The sequence below is a fragment of the Euphorbia lathyris genome, chromosome 1 (assembly GCF_963576675.1).
Source record: "Euphorbia lathyris chromosome 1, ddEupLath1.1, whole genome shotgun sequence".
In the NCBI taxonomy this organism is placed as follows: Eukaryota; Viridiplantae; Streptophyta; class Magnoliopsida; order Malpighiales; family Euphorbiaceae; genus Euphorbia; species Euphorbia lathyris.
Window position 1 is genome coordinate 111,231,589 of NC_088910.1, and position 23,163 is coordinate 111,254,751.

Sequence of the window (23,163 nt, forward strand, 5' to 3'; positions counted from 1 at the left end):
AATTTGGCATTTCCTCTAATGCTTCCATTAACAGAATGTTAATTTCTAGCCTACTGAGGATTTCTAAAAATCTAGCAAATTTCTTATCTAGGTTAGCCTTTTCTGCTGTGGGAAAGGCAGTTTTGGAACATAAGGCCTAACCAATTTTTCTACAGCTACTTCAGGAGCTGAGTTTTTAGGCACAGGACCGGGGTTGCTTACCACTTCCGGTTCCTTACTTACCTGAGGTAGCGGTTGTGCTTGTGACTGTGGTGGCATGGGTATGTCCACTTCCTTACCACTTCTCAAGGCGATGGCTTGAGCTGTTTCCTCTTGTGAGGTGATCGCCTCCTGGTACTCCCTTTCTTCCCGTCTGATTGTGGCGATTTGTTCACTCAGGGCCCTGCAGACCGCCTCGTTGGCTGCAAGTCGGGCGGATACGTCCTCTAAGAGAACCATTATTTCCTCTGAATGGTCCTGACGGATACTGTGTGTTTTCCCAATCGTAGTGGTTGTAAGTTGTGGGTTCAGAATTATACCTTTGACGATTACCCAAATAACTTACATTCTCACCTCTAGGCACATAGTGGTTGACATGGCATACCTCACCGTGGTGATTCTGGCCACATCGTGTACAAAATGGTATCCTTGTTTGGTTGTTACGGCTAAGAGAAGCCACAAGGAAATCCATCTTTTTATTTAGCTCAGCCATGGACGGTTCTGGAACTCTGTTATCCATGATAGTGCTGAAAAGAATAAAGTTTAATGTTAGAGGTACAGATTTCACACTACTACAGATTTTACAATTGTATGAAGAATTATAAACAAGTATAAAAGAGTGTAAAACAAATAATATTAACAGAATGAATGCCTAAACTAACAAATTCGACCTTTGGTTTGATATTACAGAGAAAATAAATCCCCGACAATGGCGCCAAAAACTTGATGCGCCTCGTGGAGGCTCACTAAGGGATAAGTGTACCCCATCATTATCAAGTAATAAAATCTGGATAAGTCCAAGTATCGAATCCACAGGATTTATTCCTTCAAGTATCGAGCTACTCGGTTTCTAGTGTTATCTAGGCTTTGGGGGGTTTAGATTGAGTTTTGTTTAAGTTAACCTACTCCTAGCTAAGTTATTATACTCCTAAGTGATCTTTCACTAAAGTAATTACCCGAAGGGATATGGAATCATACAATAATGATGAATATGGGATGATCATACAACTGATTTAAAAACCTAATCTAAGTCACTTGTGTCCGAGGCGATTAACCCTACTTATCCTTCTGAGGTTCCTAGTTCGTGATTCCCTTGTAAGGCCGAAACTAGCTCTAAGGCTCAGCAATTTGGGCTTAATCATCTATAAGGTCGTCAATCCTATAGGCTCTAACTAGGTCAGATTCAGCTCGCAATATGTGCCAACTTAATTTTTGGATTTATGAATGAGTTAAACCAATCAGACAAAGCGTAAGACAAAGATTAAATAAATAAACCAATTGAGAAAAACAAAAATTATATTATCATTAAAGATGGAGAAATATTGTTACGGAGATACAATTAGCCTAGGATTCATAGACTGTATCAAGAGCTAAACAAGTTATGAAAAAGGTAAGAAAATCCCTTTCAACCTGTCTACCACTACAGGCGTCTTCCTAGGACTTAAGAAGGAACCTTGAACAATCCTCGGTGAGCGGAGCTTCGAAGGTTTTTCAATGGAGGTTGAAGGAGATAGAGGAGGTAGAGAGGATTCTTCAAGGGGGAAAGCTAGGGTTTTTTACAATAATGAAAGATATCTAATTTACAAGATAAAAGTCCTATTTATAGTTGTGGTTCGGGCCCCAAATCTGACCTAATTCGTTTCCTTTTACAGGTGGGAAGAGTGGGGACCGATCGTGGCGTCGTGAGGCCGGGAATCAGTCAAAAGACTGATTCCCGCAGGCCAGCTCGTCGCACTAGCAGTGCCAGCTCACCGAGCTGGCCTAAAAAGGCCAGTTTCGATGAGCAAAACATGCCCAAATGCCCCGTGTGACTGTCACATGTCCCCGAGATGCGATTTTCGCCCGAACTCGTTCCTATTTTGACCTGCACACGCACGTAAACTCCAAACAACATTAGTTCCGAGGCTAAATTGACCCACCAATCGCTTGTTTTGAGTGAACACTCCATTTGGTGCGACTTTTGGTGGATCAATTAGCCATAATAGATAATTGAAAGTTAGCATTCATGCTAGTTTGGCCTTATTTGCCCAAAAACGATCAGAAAATGAGCTTAAACCACAAAAGTAAATAAAACATATACAAAATCTAACTAACACACACAAATGCATATAAATGCGAGAATTGCTCCCTTATTGGCGAAAAAGTAAACTAAAACCGTCCTAAAACCGTACCTAAAGATAGGGTTTTTGACCCCTATAAATGCGCAACGGTAAGAACCATCATTCGATCCATCTTGACCAGGGTATCCTCGCGCTTCGCCTAAAAACCCGAAGGTCGGCAACCTCTTTTCGAGCCACTTCAAGATCCTTTTCGAGTTTCTGCCTCTCCACCAACCACGATGTCTTATCCTCAGTCAAGGCAGCCACTTGTGTTTTCTTCTCCACAAAGACCTCCTTCATATGACACACCCATCGAACGACGCCATTCAGGATGAACTCACGACTGCGGAGCTCCCCTCGTGCCACGTCAATACTCTTCTCCATCTCTACGCACTGACCCTCCACCTGGCTCAGCTGATCATGCAGCCTCTTTATCTCCGCAACCTGAGCATCGAGGACCTTATTCGCCTCCATTATCTTTTCATTCAATTTCTCCAAATCGGCTATGGCACTGCGCATTCCGGTCTTCAGCGACTCAATGGACTGCTCCTTGTCCACACACATATCGAATATCCGGTTCGAGTTATTCAAAGCCTGCGCACATAGGGCAAAACTTAAGAGAAATGGCTACTATTTGATGCGTCTAACAGTGTTGGCCCACTAAGCTCACTAAGGGATAAGTGTACCCCGTTGTTATCAAGTAATAAAATCTGGACAAGTCCAGGTATCGAATCCATAGGATTTATTCCTACAAGTATCAAGCTACGTGGTCTCTAGTGTTATCTAGGCTTTGGGGGGGAGTGGAGATTGATTTTGATTAAGTTAAGCTACTCCTAATTGAATTACTCTTCTCCTAGCTAAGTTATTCTACTCCTAGGTGATCCTTTACTAATGTAATTGCCCGAAGGGATATGGAATGATACGATAATAATGAAGATAGATTGTTTAGATAACTGATTCAAAGCAAAATCTAAGTCACTTGTGTCCGAGGCGATTAACCCTACTTATCCTTCTGAGGTACCTAGTTCGTGATTCCCTTGTAAGGCCGAAACTAGTTCTAAGGCTCAGCAATTTGGGCTTAATCATCTATAGGGTCGTCAATCCTATAGGCACTGACTAGGTCAGATTCAGCTTGCAATATGTGCCAAATTAATGTTTGGATTTATAAATGAGTTAAACCAATCAAACAAAGCGTAAGACAAAGATAAAAGCAATAAACCAATTGAAGAAAATAAAACTATAATATTATTAAAGATGAAAAGTATTGTCACGAAGATACAATGAGCCTAGGATTCATAACATGGATCAGAGACAAACAGAATATAAAAGAGAAGGAAAATCCCTTTCAGGGAACCTGTCTACCAATGCAGGCGTCTTCCTAGGACTTAAGGATGGACCTTGAACAATCCTCGGTGAATGGAGCTTCGGAGGTTCTTCAATGGAGGTTGAAGGAGATGGAGGAGGTGGAGAGGATTCTTCAAGAGGAAGGCTAGGGTTTTTACAATAATAAAAGGATATCTAATTTACAAGATAAAAGTCCTATTTATAATTGTGGTCCGGGCCCCGTATCTGATCTAATTCGTTTCCTTTTGCAGGTGGGAGAAGTGGGACTTGATCATGACGTCGTGGGGCCAGAAATCAGTCCGCAGGTCAGCTCGTCGAGCTGGACGAGCCAGTTCGACGCGAGCTGGCTTCCAGCTCGCCCAAGCTGGCCTTTAAGGATGGTGTAGTTATAACTTACCTAAAAGGATGAGGAATGGGGAAACGGGAAAGAAGGGGAAATCTCAATTGTTCAAATTCAAATACACTCAAAAATGGACTTCAAGCGGGATATGTTAGAAAGGTCTACCCATCACAATGAGTATCCTTCCTTTGAACTATCGTGGGTTCACTTTCATTCAAAAATCCCGAAAAAATGAAAAAAGTGAAATTTGAATTCTCACTTATGAAAGGAAATTCACTTTTATTCAAAAATCCCGGAAAAATGAAAGTTGTCCGATTTCAATGATCGTCTATTAAGGGAAATTGACTTTCAACGAAAAATCCGGGTAAAATGAAAGTTTGAAGATTTGAGATTCCATCTCCGAGCGGAGTTAGTGTGTTATTAGATCTTGTGTGTAGTCATAAACCGAGTATTATTTATCGGAAACTCGCATTTGTTTGAACATATTAGATGCTATAAGAAGAAGATTGGGTTGAGCAAGTTGTGTTAATGCCAAAGTGGTTGAATGGGCCTTATTCGGTAAGTGTTAATATGGTTAAAGTTTTACAATTTAATATGGTATTGGATGGTTGATTTCAATCGCATGTTTAACGTGATTACAAGAATGAGGTTATCATCCTCACCTACATTGGTTAATTCGAGGATTCCAACAAGTTGTGTCGGAGAGTGGTTTAACGTGAATAATCTCAAAACAAAAAAAATTAGGATAAATTACATCTATGGCCACTGAACTTTATCCATTTTAACATTGTGGCCACTGAACTTCATTTCTTCCCGGTATGACCATTAAACTTTACACATTTTAACACTGATGGCCACTGTGACCATTGACCAGCGTTTTTCAACCGTTGACTCCCCTTTTGACCGGCTGACTCTCTCCTTTCACCATTCTGAATCCTAAAATTTCCATTTTACCCTTCATCTTCAACCCCTCTCCCAGGTCCTCAAACACATCACTACTAGAAAATAGCTGATCTCTGACGGAAATTTCCGTCCGAAATCGAACCAATTCCGTCACAAAAGAGATTTACTGACGAGATTTCTGACGGAACTCGAACGTGGGAGATTCGGCCGACGCAGAACTTCTCCCACGTTTCTCCTGACGGATTCTACTGACGGGTTGCTGACGAAATTTCGTCAGCATGTAAGTCCAATTACTGACGGAATATACATCACAATGTTGCGACGTTTTTCCGTCTTATAGTCTGACGGAAATTGAGAGACGGAATAAAAAACGTCAGAAAAATTGTTCCGTCATCAGATCTCATATATGATGAAAATATCCGTCAGAAAACACCAAATAAAATTATCCCAACATCCCACCAGGAAGTATTTTTCTTTAATTATATTTTTATTTATATAAATATATACACACTAAAATACAAGTAGATAAAACATCGATATAAATTTAATTTTCCATATATATATATATATATATATATAGCTGAAACATCTATATAAATCCAAAATCGTAAGAAAAATTAATGTAACTAATCAGATAATATTAGTAATATAAAATGCCATATTTATAACTACGAAAATACAATTGATGGCTCAAACTCAGCCTAATTAATTACATAACATGAAACTTTTATCCACCTTGAAGCAGTTATCACATCCAACAAGGCTTTGGCCACTGCTGCATTTATTTCTTCATCCTTCTTGTACTGCTCTAAAGGTTGTGCATAGTTGTTTCTATATAGGGCAGTCCTTGACTTTAAATGGTTCATTCATGCCCAGAATGTGCCTGGAAATGGAGGAAATCAGGACAGTGATATGATGGTCAACAAGAATTGTGACCATATAGAACCAGAGATAGCTGAATATTCCGACTACAATAAGAAAGTATCACTGCATAATTGTGACCATATAGACAATCCTGACAAGAATAATAGCTAAATGAAAATTTAATGTGTCCTCATGAACCAAAAAACTATGTAATAATTTATGATCTCACAAGAGGATTGATATTAAACATTATGCAGACCAGTGCTTACAATAAGCTGGTAAGAGATAGAAGGTCTGTAAATGAGAAAAGCACAGGTCATCAAGTTCCAGTTTTGACCCAACTGGATATAGAGACAAACACTGAACTGAATACACGTCTACAAATGGACTAACTGAAAATAACATTCAATAATGAAAACATGGTTTTGAAACAGTTGACTGAATAAGGATGTGGAACAAAATCTTTTAATGATGTCATCCAGTGAAATCACAAATGAGGGACAAGAAGTCGGTGAGGGCCACCCTTCAGGCATTGTTGCCCTTTTCTCTCTATTCGTAGTCTAGTATTAGTAATCTTTATTAGAAAACTAAGCAAACTCCAAATAGTCAAAGCCTGAGGATAAGACTTCACAAAATAAGTTTACATCATTCATATACCTTAAGATAACATGATAATGCCAAGCAAGCACTGCTAAAGGATTTAAACACATCTAAGAAATGAGAAGAGAAACGCATCTCAGAATGTGATAGTCCTAAAGTATTTAAAGAAGAATATAAACAGGCAAAGCTTGATATTGACATAATATTGAGAAAAGGAAGGATGTTGGAGGACCCTTGACAGTCAAACTGGACAATTTCATGAATTATAACTATGTTGCACGGACACTCCTCTTTAGTAGAGTTTCTGGGTTTCATGTCCGTGTCTGTATCCGTTTTCATTTGAAGGCTATTCTATGAAGGTTGTGTTTTAAAAATAACGTTTCCGGTATCCATTTCCATGTCCATGCAACATAGATTATAAGAGATTGCAGAATCCAAACAAAATCACTTCATTTTATAGTTGATTACTACAACATGACGGGGGAAAATGTAAAAAGGATATAGCAACCATGATCCATTTATACCACAGCATTTATTTTACAGCCAAAACAGACAAGCAACTATTTTCCTGTGTTAAAAGGCACTAACAACGCCCTTCAATTCTATTGCATCATGACGTTGTTATGACACAAGTTCAATAAAAAATAAAAGAGTGATAATGACATTATCCTGGTTGAGAAAATTTTGGATCACATGTATGGAGGAAAAAATAATTACCTGATAGAAACCAACAGAATTGAAACCCAAACTAAGATTCAAAAGCCCAATGGATATCCCATTTAGTACGCCAAATCCCATTACAGCTCTTGCATCAAAAGGCTTGTGCTCAAACAATTTCATCCATCACAACTGAAATGAATAAATTAAAACCGAAGACATTGTCAGTTGTAAACAAGCTCAGTTTTTAACAGTTCTACTGCAATTTTCACATAACAAAACTCACACTCAGAAGTTATAGTCTTGCATTTAGAAGAGGAAAAAGAAACTGATGTCAAATTTTCTGAAAGACTAGTGTAATGAAATGGCATGAATTTATGACCATTTCTTAGTCCATACGAAGTAGGGATCTGAAGATTATACAGCTTGAAAGATATTAAGATATGTTTTAACTTAACTATGTTGATTAAAGGCTTTTCAAGCTGAAACAAGTAGATACAAGTAAAAACATTCCCTAAGAGGAACATAAAGACCAAGTCTCCAACGAATTAATATAAAACCAATATAATTTCTTACTGATCAATCTCTTTTCAACATCTTTCATCTGGGTGGTTCTCATCTGGGTGCTTATAAAACCGATGGAAGTAGAGTTCTGACTACCAACTTGGCCTCTCTTCTTGTTGTTGCAGCTACCATTGCTGTTGGATTCTGAATGGTGTAGTTGAAGTCAGTTTCTAGTTCAAGATCCAACAAAAGCTTACAATTAAAATCAATGGAAGGAGGATTCTTACAGTAAATCCAATTGCAAAAATCGAACAAGTAACCACAAATACGAAAAGGAAATTCTCGCACCATGATTAGAAGGTACAACAAAACTTAAATTCCAAACTTGAGCCGATTCACGTTCCACATAAAGCTAGCTAAAATAACAAACATAATAAAATACTTTAGCAGCTAGAAATCATAAATTCTAAAATAAAAATAGCAAATTGAAAAAGAAAGTGAAAATACAGGTTTAGAAGAATCCCACGAGCCAAATAGGGGTCAAGGTTCTGCTCGCGTTCTTTCTCCCAGTTAATTTCCATCAACATCGTCCCGGAAATACCTAAAAGAAGGTAAAGAAGAATAGGAGAAAGAGAGAGGCAGAAGGATTGAGGCCTGAGAAGTGAATCGAAATAGAACAGGGAGGCTGCCAAAATAGGAGTGAGAAGAGGGGATAGTAAGAGTTGGTATTTATATGGAGTTATTAGGGTTAGTATGTGATGGGTTGGGCTTAGAATATATCTTTTTTTTTTAAGGGATAAGGTACCAAAATAGGCCTAAGGTTTTTGGGGAAGTACTAATTTAGGCCCAACGTTCAAAATAGCATCAATGTAGGCCTAACGCTTACAACATAATATCAATTTAGGCTTAACGTTTACAATATAGCATCAATTTAGGCCTCACGTACAAAATAGCACAAATATAGGCTTAACGTTTACAAAATAATACGAATTTAAGCTTAACATTTTACAAAATATATACAATTTAAGCTAAACGTCACAATTAAATTAACCATATTATATTCAAAATATCCATGACTCCTAAATTTCATGGCTCATGTAATATATGCGAACTAAAAGTAATTTAAAATTGTGACGTTTAGCTTAAATTGTATATATTTTGTAAAACGTTAAGCTTAAATTCGTATTATTTTGTAAACGCTAAGCCTATATTGGTGCTATTTTGTACGTGAGGTCTAAATTGATGCTATATTGTAAACGTTAAACCTAAATTGATATTATGTTGTAAACGTTAAGCTTACATTGGTGCTATTTTGAACGTTGGGCCTAAATTGGTACTTTCCAAAAAACCTTAGACCTATTTTGGTACCTTATCCCTTTTTTTAAATAGGCTTTTAATATTTTTAGTTAGCCCAAAAGTATAACTATATTTATAATAATCTATAATATAGCAAAAGCATCAATTATATTACATAAATAGAGTATAAATTTTAAAAAAATTACATTCTAAGGGATTGTTATCTTATAGTTAATTAAAAAAAATAGAGATAAAGGTACAAAAATATCTCTAACGTTTATAGTTAGGAGTAATTTTACCTTTAAGATCTAAAATATGACAATTTTACTCCTAGCTATAGCAACTAAGAGCAATTTTATCCCTAACGTTCACAAGTTGAGTCAATTTCAGATATTATTATAAACTTATTTGGTAAAAATTAGCTGATTATTAATAACTATTTGTGTAAAATAACAAATAAGGATATGGTAAAACATTTATTTAGGATTTAAGGGTATTAATTATGGGTAAAAATGTCTACAAAAAGAGATGAATCAATAAACTAATTAAAAAAACTCCTAAAATGATTTTTTCAAAATTAACTTTTTGGACCTAATAACTTCTTTCAAACATCTCTTCACCAAACACCACTGTTAGATGTTTGACTAGTCAAAACCTTTAAAGTAGTTCAAAAATCTAATTTTACTCCAAAAAGCTCTTTACGAAACATGATCAATATATTTTTTTATTTTTAAAAAAAATTGAAATGTAATCATATATTTGTGACTGTTAATAACAAATGATAAAATGACGCATATGTGAAGCGTAGATGATAACATTAAAGACCGAGAAGACAGTTTGATATATAGTTTCTCAAATTGACCCAACCTGTCAATGTTAGGAGTAAAATTGCTATTAGTTGCCAATATTAGGGGTAAAATTACACCATTCAAATATTATGGATAAAATTGCTTTTAACTATAAACTTTAAGGGTATTTATGCACTTTATCCAAAAAATAAATATAATACAAGTAATTCTTATAGTTAATTACTATTTTAATTGCGTCCCTTTTTTGACAATCTGCCTGTGTCTTTAAATAGGAAGAAACCACGTCTTTTCTCTAAAAATTACTTAAACTCAACAAGTGGAATAAACATAGTTGAAATGGGTGTGTAAATGCATTTGAACATGTTTTATTTTTAATACTATTATTATTTCATTATATCAAAGTGCTTTTTTACTATTTAATACAATTATTATTTTTTATTTTAGTTATTTTCATCAATTTTATTTAGTTTTAGTCAATTTCGGCAAATTCAATCACTTTTATCCAATTTTGATCACATATATTTTATGGATAAAATGAAAATTTAGATTGAAATAAAATTTGATTTGTGATGGAATTCCGTCAGTAATACCGTCAAATGGTGGACGGAATTTATTACCGTCACATAATCCGTCTGATCTGACGGAATATATTTCCGTCACAACATTTCGGTCTGAAGAGTGGCGGGAATGTACCCGCCAGAAATTTATGACGGTTCGTCAATAATTTTCGTCAGCAATGGTGACGGTCTATTTTACTGACGGAATTCCGTCGAGAATTCTGACGGAAATATTTCCGTCACTTATTTCCGTCAGCAAATATGATTTTTCTAGTAGCGCATTTTATCCATTTTTATATGCGAGTTTCAGAAATCAGTTTCTGATTTGGCGACGAAGATGCGGTTTCCGGCAAACTATGGTCACAACGGTGTCCAGCAAGGGGAGTGAGAGGCGGTGACCGGAGTTCAAATCCAGTGGTCTTTATTTCCTTCTCCAGTCAGTTCGTGAGGCGGCAAGAACAACGCCTCTCCTCTGTTAGGCCGGCAGTGACAACTCCGCTCCGCAATCCTTTTTTCCTCTCCTCATCCTCCGTGTCTCCCTCCTTCCACTCACTTTTTTCCTTTTCTTCCTGTTAATTAATCTGTCCACTTCAAATTTTTTTCCATAAAAATGTTCGTCCGCCGACCAAGAGAGATGAGAGAAAATCGAAAGGTGAGAAGGATTCTTGTTAGGTAGAGACGGCTGCCGACAAGAACAAAAGAAGAAGTGGGATAAGATAATGGCCGGAAACTGGGTTTTTCACCGGCTCGGCCTTAAAAAATGTCTTTTTTTTTTATTTTTATATTTGTGTTTTTTTATTCCTCTTGTTTTTTAATATAGTTTTTAATTAAAATAAAATATATTAAGCCAATACAAAAAGGTTAAAATAGAGTTTTCTTGAGATATATATAAAAATATGTATTTGGATGCTAAATTAGGTGTTAAGTAATAATAAATGGTGATGAGGTTGGAAGTAGAAGAGTATATATATAAATAAATAAGGGTAAAATGGTCATAAAATAATTGAGGAAGGGAGAAGGAGAGAGACATCCGGTTAAAATGGGAGTCAAAGGTGGAAAAATGGTGGTCAACGGTAACAGTGGCCACCGGTGTAACAAAGTATAAAGTTCAATGGTCATACCGAAGAATTGAAGTTCAGTGGCCACAATGTGAAAATGGGTATAGTTCAGTGGCCATGGGTGTAATTTACCCAAAAAATTTAAGAACTAAAATTATTTAGAATATCATTAATTATTAAAAAAAATATTTTGAGGCGTTTAATGGTCACGAGTGTTAAAAAGTGTATAATTGAATAGCTTTTATGTTAAATTTTAAAGATCAATGGTCAACCTGTTAAAAAAAACAAAGTTCAATGGTTATGGATGTAATTTATCCAATTTCAAACACATATGAAATAAATAACACATTTTTAATTGAATTAGATGTTCACAACTAATTAATTTAGTAATCAAATCTATACTATCTATAATAGCGAAAGCAGAGAGAAATGTGGAGAAGTGTTTTAGAGACTTTTTTAATGAGTTGTCAACGTAGTAAAAAATCAAAATTAAAAAGATTTAATTAATTAAAAATAACAGATTTATATTTATAATATATTAAAAAATTATTAGCCCATTAATTAAAATAATAAAAGAAAGAAAGGTGTCGTTTGGTTCGCGGAATAGAATAGCAAAAAATAGAATAGAAATTCCTTAGAAATAATTATTCCTATGTTTGGTCGGTGGAATAAGATAAAATTGAATAGATAAATTTTTTATTCAAAAGACAACATTGCCCTCAAATGTAATGTCTTATTTCTTTTAAAATTTTAATTATTACTATAAATTATTCAAATATTTAATTATATTGGTTTAAAAAATATATACAAAAAGAAAAAAGGGAAATATGAAAGACGGAAAAAAAAACACAAAAAATAGAAAAAAAAACATTAAAAACGAAAAACAATAAAAAGATGAAAAACGGAAAAATTGTAAAAATGCGAAAAACGTGAAAAAAGCTTCACGAAAAACACGAAAACGTGAAAAAAACGTTAAAAAACACGAAAATGTGAAAAATGCGTTTATTATGCATTTTCATGTTTTTTGTATTTTTTTACGTTTTTCGTGTGTTTCCAAGTTTTCTTGTTTTCCACGTTTGTTCATATTTTCATATTTTTCGTGTTTTATCACATTTTCGTGTTATTCACGTTATTATATTTTTTCACTTTTTTTTCGTTTTCACGTTTTAGTTTTTCTGTTTTTCCCTTTTTCGTTTTTTTCGCGTTTTTGTATTTTTCGCATTTTGTTACCTTTTTCGTGTTATTCATATTTTTTCATGTTTTCCGTATTTTTTCAAGTTTTCGTGTTTTTTTACATTTTGTGTTTTGTTTGCATTTTTTGCATTTTCATGTTTATCGTGTTTTTCACGTATTGTCACGTTTTTGTGTTTTAGCATTTTTTACGTTTTCGTATTTTTTTTCACATTTTAGTGTTTTTCATATTTTTTCACGTTTTCGTGTTTTTCGTATTTTTCACGTTTTCTTACATTTCGTATGTTGTCACTTTTTCACGCTATTTCTGTTTTGTGTTTTTTCGTGTGTTTGCTTCTTTTTTGCGTTTTCTTATTTTTCACGTTTTCATGTTTTTCACATTTTTTTTTGCATATTCTCGTGTTTGTGTTTTTACGTATTCACGTTTTTTGTGTTTCATATTTTTCATATTTTTACATTTTTTAACGCTTTCCTCATTTTTCCATTTTTGAAGTTTTTTTATGATATAAATTATGGATTCGCCAAAATATATGAGATTTGGAAAATTGGCTAGAGAGAAATTGAGGATTTAATGGAGGGTAATTTTGTAAATGACAAAAATACAATATTAGGAATAGGCTATTCCTTGGTTAAATTGAGGAATAGCTATTCCATCAAAAACATTGAACCAAAGGTGGGAATAGCTATTCTTTAGGAATAACTATTCTATTCCCCCTCTATTCCGCAAACCAAACAAGTCCTAAAAGTTACAGGAAGATGAAAAAACACAAAGCAAATGAAATCCAAAAGTCACAAATAAACTTCTATATAAAGCATGATAGATAGTATTCCACCATTATATTCATTGGTCATGATAGATAGTACTATATTTCTGAAGGTAATTATTCAATTTTTTCATATGTTGTAGTTATTTTGTTCTCAATTGTGTTTGTTTTATTTTTATTAAATAATAGTTGTTATAGTTTCATCTTTCAGATCCATTTCTGTCGTTACCCAGGTTCTATACCTCTTGCTACCTTATCCATGTTTTTTTTATTTGTATTTTTTTCCAAACTGACACCTCTAATTGAAGAAATCCGATAGAAATAGAAGATTTATGGACAACTAAAATTGGGAAACACAAAGGTATCAAAAATTACAAGAAATTCTTATGTTTCTCGAGATAATTATTCGATTTTTTCATATGTTATAGTTATTTTTGTTCTCAATTGTGTTGTTTTTTTATTTTTATTAAACAATAGTTCTTATAGTTTCATATCTCAGAGATGAAATTCCACTTTTGTTGTTACCCATGTTCCATACCTCTCGTTACCTTATCCATGTTTTCTTTTTTATTTGTCTTTTTTTTTCAAAATGAATAAACTAAAGATTTTGTATATTTGTATTCTTTTTTAGTATATGTTGCTAGGTGTTATCGTTTCGATTGTTAACTCTAACTAAAATTTAGATTTTCGGCTTTATATGAACTCAATTGTTAGCTTTAATTGAAGTTAAATTAATTTTTCTAATTCGGAACCTGTTGAAATCCACTCATTTTTTTTAGTTTGAGTTTATCTAACTGATATGGATTGTATTTTTTATTTTCATGCATTTTGGTACAAATAGATATAAAGTTTCACACAATAGTTGTTCATTGAAGTTTGAGACATATTGAAGAAAATATTAAAGAGATATTGAAATATTATACTTACAATGAAGTTTATTTTAATTATAAATTATGTTATATCATCATAATCATTATTATTATTATTATTATTATTATTATTATTATTATCATCAAAGAGTTATTTTTTTCCAGTTCTTTCGACAGAGAGATTGTAAGCGTCTAATACACTTGATAAGATGTTTATTCTCGAAGAATTTGGATTATGCCAGATACGAATTCAAAATGAAGGTAAATAAAAATAAATTTTGATGCTCAAAATCCTTAAAATGTACATTAATTATGAGATATTGAGATAATTGCTTTTGCAACATTGGTTATATAGTTATTAACTATTATATTGTGGTTTGTACAAAATTGTTAGTATTTCAAGAGTTTTTAACAAATGAAAATGAAACATGAGCATAAGACAAGTTATTGGAAAATATTAATTAAAAAATATTATTATTTGAATCTCTTCAAATTCTCAAATGTTGAGCATAATGATTCTAATTAATAGAATCAGTTTCACATATTAATTATAAAACGTTTTTTTTTTTTACTGACCGGTTACAATTGCGATTTAATTCTATTTAACTAAAATTAATTTATGAACTTAATACTTTATTAAGAAAAAATAAAAAATTAAATTAATGGGCAAAAAATATTTCTACCAGGAAAAAAAATATATATCGTACATTCTCTCTTATTTTCGAAAAAAAAACCGAGAGGAAGATAGTTCTCTCCTAATTATTTTTTTTGTCCCTTTATTTTTGTTTTCTATTCTTTTGTTTGTTTTTCTTGCTTACGAAATTCAAGAATACATAATTATTAGAAAATATTAATAAAGTCAAATAAGTGATATCTGCGAGCGTGACTGATATTCTATACAGTGAAAGAATGAAGAACAAATTGATTGAATGTCTTGATGAGATATTACGAGATAAAAATAGGACAAATCATCACTTTAAGCTGATTCAATTGGATATATTGGGTTGTTGTAGCATAATAAATAATTGAATTCGAATATTTGGTGACCATGAAATTCCATCAAGTAAAATGATTATCATCAAGATGAATTTGTGACTAATTCTTATGAATTTTATTTTTATATATGTAACATATAGAATTGATAAAGTTTCTTCATGTGCAATATTAGAAAAGTATTGATTTTAATAGTTTATAGCATAATATATTAATGTTGCTTCCATTTTAACATAGATTGTAATTTTTTTATATCGTAGATACAATATTTAATTTTAATTGTAGTTTAATTCAATTTTTGTTTAACATAGATTATAATTCTTTTGTATCATAGATATAATATTTAATTTTAATTATAGTCTAATTCAATTTTTAGTTTTTTATTATATTCTAATATATTTCTTAATTAATCTCCTATTTTATTATTATTGTTTCACAAAATTTCAGCTATAAGAAAATATGAAAATATATTAAAATTAGGGTTAAGGTGCAAAAATACTCATAACGTTTTGTACCAGAAGCAATTTTACCTCTAACGTCTAAAATGGTACAATTTTACCCCTAACGTTGGAAGCCAAGAGCAATTTTACCCCTAACGTTGATAAATTGGATTAATTTCAGACACTATTATAAAACACAGATATGTTCGTTCCTTATTCTGCACCAATTGCATAACAATTCGTTCAAAAAAAGGATTTCATGTTTTTTTATAATTTAACAATAGAATTTGAGATTAATATTTATAAATTTGGTGAATTTTTTTATTTTTTTTGTCTAATTCGTATAAAAAGACAGTATATTTTTTATTTTTTTATTTTTTTTCACATCTCAACGTATGTTTATGATTTGTAACTGATAAAATCATACACGTGTGAAATATAGATAACAAGATTCATGACCGAGAAAACAGTTTGATGAATTATTTCTCAAATTGATCAAAAATTAATTTAATTTGTTTTGAATTATCAATAAAAAATATATATTAATTTCAAATATACATAATATAAAAATTTCTCATAACATGATATAAAATTAATGAACTTAAAAGTAAATATGTCAATTTATTTATTTATCTAAATTATATAAAAGTTTCGCATCACATGCATCGCACGGGTTTTCGACTAGTGCTTAATACGACTAAAATAAATAATAAGTCATTCAATATATCTAAATAGAACATTAATAGAAAAAAAAATGAAAGATTTTACCTATTAAATATAACCTTTTAAAATAGAAACACTACGCGAAAGCTAATTATTATTTATAATTAATATAATGCCGAATTTGATGTTAATTGGGTAAAAAAAAATTAACGACTAATAGATAAAAAAAAAGAAAAAGAAAAATTAAGGGTAATACTAATAGGTAAAAAAACAACGCTTACCTATTAAATATAAGTTTTGAAAGAAAATTTAATGAAAAAACGGAACAAAAACAACGGCCGCTCGAACCCACGACCAAAAATAAAAAATTAAGGGCTAATAGGTAAAAAAACAACGCTTACCTATTAAATATAAGTTTTAATGAAAAAACGGAACAAAACAACGCCCACCGTGGGGCTCGAACCCACGACCACAAGGTTAAGAGCCTTGCGCTCTACCAACTGAGCTAGACGGGCTTCTTATAATTATTGATTCTCCTTAAATTATATAGTATAGTTTAATCGAAGAATAATTTGTTTTAAGGTCAGTACCAAGAATCAAGTTATATTGTTTCGCTTTTAAACAATTTTTTAAGTTTTTCAGTCTATTTTTTCTACAGGATATATATTATCCGAGCATAATAACAAAGTGAGAAAAAAACAAGGTCACAAGAATTTATACCCTCTTGTTATTTTATTTTGGCTTAATGTTTTTTTTTTTTTTTTTTTTTGAGTTTGGCTTAATGTATATTTACATCTTTAAATTTAGCACATTTTGCTCTGAACTTTTAAAATAACCTAACAACCTATTAGTACCTATAGTTGACTTTAGAAATATACCAACCTATTAGTACCTATAGTTGACGCATATATATAGTTGGCTCATTCAGACTTTGGACGACAGATGATTTGTTATGTACATGCTATAGATATACATTAAACCTTTTATTTTCATTACAGTGCTATATTGAGTGGTTAAGGGCTTCAAATGGTTTAAGCTAGATTTTGAGTTTGAGTTTTAGAGTATGCAAAAAGCTTTAATTAGTTTTAGATCCACTGACGAGTCTCGAACCGAGAAATCAGACAAATTATAAAATAAAATAAGAATCCTGGTAGGTGACAATCCAAGGATTCGATAAGCATATTTTCCACAGTCCAGCAAACATGAAAATATATTGATTTTGTGTAATTAGATGTTGAACAAAAGGTAAAGAACACCACTTAGCTTAATTTCATTAGCATAATCCCAACGTGCTTAAACTCAACACAGAAACCTATACTTAACTACACAAACCACAGTTAATCTCCACCTGAAATACTAAAAACTTCTACTACATTAACCAGACCATTCAAATCAGATGTTTCCAATAGATGTACACTAATTAAGCGCGTTTAAGAGTTCACTAATCCTGCAGCTACTCAGATTTAAGGTCTTCTGGCCTTGATCCTCCTTTCTGCATATCATCACTCCCATATCCCTCTTTTAACTGAATTATATAACAGCAGAACAATTTTATCAGCAACCATATAGAAATCGAAAACGCTTGGTATTAATCACAATTATGTCAGCCTAATTCAGATTATTATTCATTGCCACCTAGTCACGAGTGCTTACCTTACTAAGAAGCTTCTTCTGAAACCGATAGCCCTATTCAAAACAACAAACACCATGTAACAGTTAATCGATTGAAATCATTTCACTAGTGTGCGCATTAGAGGTACTGATTTTATTTTCTGCTTACCTTGTCTGTGCCATAAATAAAATCACAGTAGGTGAATACAGAAGCAAAATTGCTCTGGCTTTGCCCTCCGACATAATGATGATAATCGTGGTAGTCTGCGCCGCCGTAAAATGGAATATATTTTGTAGGACTCCAAGGGAAATCATATCTGTATAAGAAGACAGAATGATCTATTTATATGCCCCAGTAATTTGATTCACATCAGTGCATAAGGATATGAAGAGAAGCATATGAATAGACCAAAACATATGCAGTTATGCTCAAATGTGTTTGTGCATTCCAACAATGTGAATAACAGAAACAAGAGATTGCCTTAATTAAATGAGTAATGTATAAAGCAGGCATCATATTCAAAGAACAATGTATAAATACATTTACTTGACGTGCCTTTTCATCTTAGTTTCTCATAAAGTTAACATTTTTAGGTACTAACCATTCCTCTTTCAGACATCTCATATGTACTTATCCTCCCTTCTGCAAGGAGGAGAAGTGAGTACATTTTTATCAAATTATGACCTAATACTTGGAGTTTAATCAAAGTTCAATCCAAGGACAAAATAAACTTTGTGCTTATATTTAGACATGGTAAATCAGACTAAATTTTGACAACTTGAAATTATTGTATGCAGCTAACTTTGCTCAGAAGACACTTATCTGGAAGATTTAAAATATTTTGCATAGATGTTATTGGAATTTCAGATATTATGTCCTCAATACTCATTGTTCTTTACAAATTAGACTAAAGTGGCTATGAATCAAAATAGAGTTCCAAATCCATTAGAGAGCTGAAGTTAATTTTGGTGTAAATTGGACTTCATTCACAATATAGGTGGCAAATTGATATTAAATTGACTTTTTTTCTACCACAAGTACTTATCATCCCCCTAGTTTTCATTCGGATAAAGAATTTTTGGAGACAATAACTAAAAGACTGTCACCGTCTCCTAATTACTACCTTAAACAGTACTGAGGCTATCTCATACATGGAAGTAGTGTTTTCAATGCATCATTAAACCTTAAGGCATCCCACCTGTCACAATGGAGATACATACCATTTGACCTTTCTATTCACAGGCAAATAAGTTCCATATCTAAAATTCTCAAGTTAATTGGAGAATAAATTTCATAACAGGGAAATCGGTTCTGTTTATGTTACTGCACAATCACAAATTTCATAACAGATTCCCAGTCGCAACCATTCTCTATATGTATGTTGTTGCAGCATCACATGTATGCATATGTTAAGCCAACACAACAGAAATTCCGTAACTTGATAGCATTAGTATACTCCTCTTACAGGTGATATTTCAAAGAATGTCAGTTCCTACCCCACAAAGAGATGAAAGAAACAAATCTAGGTCGTCCATTCTTTCAGAAAAGGAAATCAAGGATCCAGCCCATATTATCATGCAATAAGTGAGGATTCCAAGTTTCCCATCTTTCTATTTCCCAAAACAATACCTTTAAACATGTAAGTGGAAGGAGCCATCTGCAATTTAAGGCCATTCCAAGCTTTGTACTTAACATTGAACACTGTGATTTAAGAATATGTTAAGATGGCCAATTAGTTGAGTTTCAAGGACTATCTTGATGAGTTGTTGCAAGTGACAAACTGAGAAAACAACCACAATCCTTTTTGTTTTGGTAAAGTATAAGGATTTAACAAATATCAGCTTAAGAATCAACAATAAATTATAAGAAAGAGAATAAAAATGAAAAGAGTTTCATGCTGATCCTAGTCCTAAAGGGTAGGCCATTAAAATGATTGTTGAAAATATCCAAAGTTGGCATCATTTAGTCACAATCAACTAAATCATAAAAGGGCTATCTATCAACAAATAAGAAAAGCAGAGCATGCCTACCCGCTGTGTGTCTCAATAGCCTCAATCTGCCGCAAAGCAATCCATAACCAAAGTGTGACCATGTGCCCAGGAACTATTGCTGGACCAAGGAAAGATGGAATTCCAAGGATCAAAATTTCTGCCCAGTGTGCATAAGGAGCAGCAAAAGCAATTGGAGCAGCATATTCATGATGAACACGGTGAATTTTCTCGTAGCCCCATTTGCCATGTAGAAATCTATGAATCCAGTAATTAGTATAGTCCTCCAACAAGAAATATACTAACAACTGTAGACATATTTCCCATCCTGAAGGCAAAGGCAAACCTGTTCTAATCCCAATCATCTGTAGGTAGGGTCATATAGTTAGATATTTTACCAAGTATCATTCAAATAGCAGATGATTGAGTCAATGAAACTTCAGATATTTAAAAAAAAAAATCTCAATCACCATTTTGGAGAATCAAACTTTAGAGAATTCCTTACGAAACTACCTATCCAATAGAAAAATCCATAAAAGCAAAAGCTAAAATAGCCATCCATAATTATTACCCAACATTTCCCTAAAAGGCAAGAAAGCAAAATCCATAAAAGATTTCAGCTTTTCACGAACCTTACAGAACTAGAAACTAAAGAATATTCCCGTAGCAACCAGAGGTAATCAGATTTCACCGAAACACTAAAAACCAAATCCCCAGTCAGAAACCCCAGTCTCATACTCATCTTAAAAAAATTAGATTGTACTACGTCTCTAGGATACTAAATCAATATTGTCAACGCAAAAATCAGTAAATCCCTTATAATAGGAAAAATAAAATTTGTACAAATGTCACACAAATCAATAAATCATCCAATAAAAATATATGGAAAAATAAGAATTACATGAATGACAAAACCCACGAATCCAATTTCACACGAAGCATTTAGAGAACCAAACTCGTGATTCAAAATCACAATTCGTAGAAATTCAAATCATCACAAATCTCATAAAACTCGAAGAACAAAAAACCCAGAAATGCTGAATCTCACCTTGATGGAAGGATAGGAAACCAATTGCAAAGGACCGACAACTAGGAAGAACATACGCAGTACATCCTTGAAGCATTTGATAATTTCGGAAGAGGACAACTTAACCTTGGGCTGAATCTTATACTTATCGAATCCAGCAGAATGCAAGAGCTCGATGAAAACGAGGGGCAAAGGAATAACAGAGAAGATCAGGAAGAGAAAGATAATGTTGTGGCAATAGAGGAAGTAATCGGACTTGTTGGCCGAGTAATTGAACCACAATGTCTCGGCGAAAGTGAGATCACGGCCAAGAGAAGCGGCGGCGTCATCGAGGGAGGTGTAAGGCAGCATTTTTTTTTTGGGGGGTGGAGTGAGGTGGGTTAGTTAAAATATGCGGGAAGTTTTGAACGCATTTGAGGATTGTTTAACAATGGAGGAATCCCATTTTTATATATTAAAACTTTTAGAGACGACAAACAATATGAGCTATGCATCTTGCATGCTCACACTAGCTGTTCGCTTTTTGTTTTTTCGTTATTTTTTTTTTTATTGTTATTATTATATTTAGCGTTTTAAATCCATTCAATTATTTTTCACTTAAATTTCAATTAGATACTTAGCCTATACGTTTAAGTCAATTAGATAACTAGGCTTCAATGTATATTTATTACTTGATAATATCGAGGTACATTTACCTTTAAAGACATAATCTAAGGAGTGAGAGAAGATCGAATCTTTCTTCCAATCAGGCTTACATCTTTCAACCAAGACTTTCTAAAAGTCGAGCCGCTCGATCGGTTCATCTGCTCTCAATTTCGAGGTACATCAAGTTTTTGATGTTGTTGTTTGGAATTTACTTTCTTGTAATATTAAACCAAAACGTTTTATTATTACTCTATGCATTTATGAATTTTTATTTTTATTTTTGAATATTTTTGTTTATAATTTCAAATTCTTTTATTCCTAGTATATGCAAACTAGAGCTCGGGGTAATACTTTTACTCTTATTGATTTTGAAATTGATTGTACTTGTAGGATAAAGAGAGCCAACCAAACCCAAGAAGAAAAGTTGACTTGGAAGATTTGATGTTAAGGATAACCCTACCCTCGATGGTCAAGTGACTCAAGAGGGTGGTAACTTTAATAGGCACAACCTGAATATGAGCGGTGGTGAAAATTACAATAATCAAACTATGATGGAGATCTTAGCTTCTCATCGACCTCAAAACCCAAATGGTATAATAGTATCAGAAAATCAAGAAAACACTTATGAGATCAAAACAAGTATGATTCAATTGATCTAACAAAGTGGAAAATTTGGAGGACAAATTCAAAAGAATCCCAATGAAGATCTCGATAATCTTATGTGTGTTGACACCTCCCGTCAAAATTGTGTTCCTCAAGATATCATTCGTCATAAGCTTTTTCCATTTTCTTTGACATGCCAAGCTTTGGAGTTTCTCCATTTGTTAGAGTCGGGCTCCGTTACAACATGGGAAGGACTGGAGCAAGATTTGTTTTCTTACTACTTTCCACCATCCAATGCAGACATGTTGAGAAATGACATCACATCTTTCCATCAATCAGAAAGTAAGGCCATTCATGCAATTTGGGCTCGTTTTCGGTGTTTACTTTGGAATTTTCCGTATGATGATATTACAAAGCATGATTTGGTGAGTACCTTTTATCATGGCTTGACTCTCACTAATCATGCTACCATTGATTCAGTGACAGATGGTGACTTGTTTCACAAATCAGCAAGTGATGTGTATGACATGATCAATGAGCTTTCTAGGAAGTGTGTCTAATGGCAAACAGATAAGCTAGCTAGACCTTTGAGACATTAAATGTTCACCATAGAGGGCGAGGCTCTAAAAACCTCCATGGTTGAAATGAACCGCAAGTTGGATACCTTAATGGCACAAATAAGTCTCATAAGAACTGCATAAGTCATAATGTGTGGGCATTGTGGTGGTGAGCACCATGGAAGTGAGTGTCAAGACGAGAGCTCATTTGCCCGTGACAAAATAAATAAATATAAGCTTTGTAGGAGGTAATCAAAGGTATAATTCTAACTCAAACTCTTATCCAAATGCTTACCATCATAATAATAATAATAATAATGGATGGAGGCCAAGATAACAACATCCTAATTTGTCATATGAAAATAATCATAATATGTTGAAACCTCCATCTGGGTTCACAAATGAGTACAAGGAGCAAGGGTCAGGATAACCCTCATACCTTCAAGGAGGCCAATCTTTTCAAGCACCTTATACTTTACAACACGAGTCTGTACTTTCTATTATTAAAGATATTTCCACCAGACTTGCTAACAATAGAACATTTTGTATGGATTTGGGCAACCAAGTGGCTCAAATGAATCG

The 23,163-nt window shown here is 33.1% G+C and overlaps 1 protein-coding gene, 1 long non-coding RNA gene and 1 other non-coding gene across 5 annotated transcripts; all 3 read right to left on the reverse strand.

Annotated features, from left to right (window-relative positions):
* Positions 1-5,501: 5,501 nt before the first annotated feature.
* Positions 5,502-8,207, reverse strand: LOC136210621 (uncharacterized). 3 transcript variants are annotated; one of them, XR_010678130.1, is made up of 5 exons: positions 8,017-8,207; positions 7,858-7,925; positions 7,582-7,739; positions 7,066-7,197; positions 5,502-5,767 (listed from the first exon to the last, which is right to left on the reverse strand). It is a non-coding gene; the product is annotated as an uncharacterized lncRNA (long non-coding RNA). The 3 variants fall into 3 exon arrangements; XR_010678129.1 differs by having other exon boundaries at positions 7,582-7,713; positions 7,797-7,925; XR_010678131.1 differs by having other exon boundaries at positions 5,502-5,899; positions 7,582-7,713; positions 7,797-7,925.
* Positions 8,208-16,591: 8,384 nt separating this feature from the next.
* On the reverse strand, positions 16,592-16,664 carry TRNAK-CUU (transfer RNA lysine (anticodon CUU)). The gene has a single exon. It is a non-coding gene; the product is annotated as a tRNA-Lys (tRNA).
* A 726-nt stretch (positions 16,665-17,390) lies between these two features.
* LOC136210622 (methylsterol monooxygenase 1-1-like) lies at positions 17,391-21,232 on the reverse strand. Its single transcript, XM_066001970.1, has 5 exons — positions 20,798-21,232; positions 19,792-20,114; positions 17,930-18,077; positions 17,803-17,835; positions 17,391-17,674 (listed from the first exon to the last, which is right to left on the reverse strand). The coding sequence occupies exons 1-5, from the start codon at positions 21,125-21,127 to the stop codon at positions 17,603-17,605; spliced, it is 906 nt and encodes a 301-aa protein (XP_065858042.1). The 5' UTR covers positions 21,128-21,232; the 3' UTR covers positions 17,391-17,602.
* Between the last annotated feature and the right edge of the window lie 1,931 nt (positions 21,233-23,163).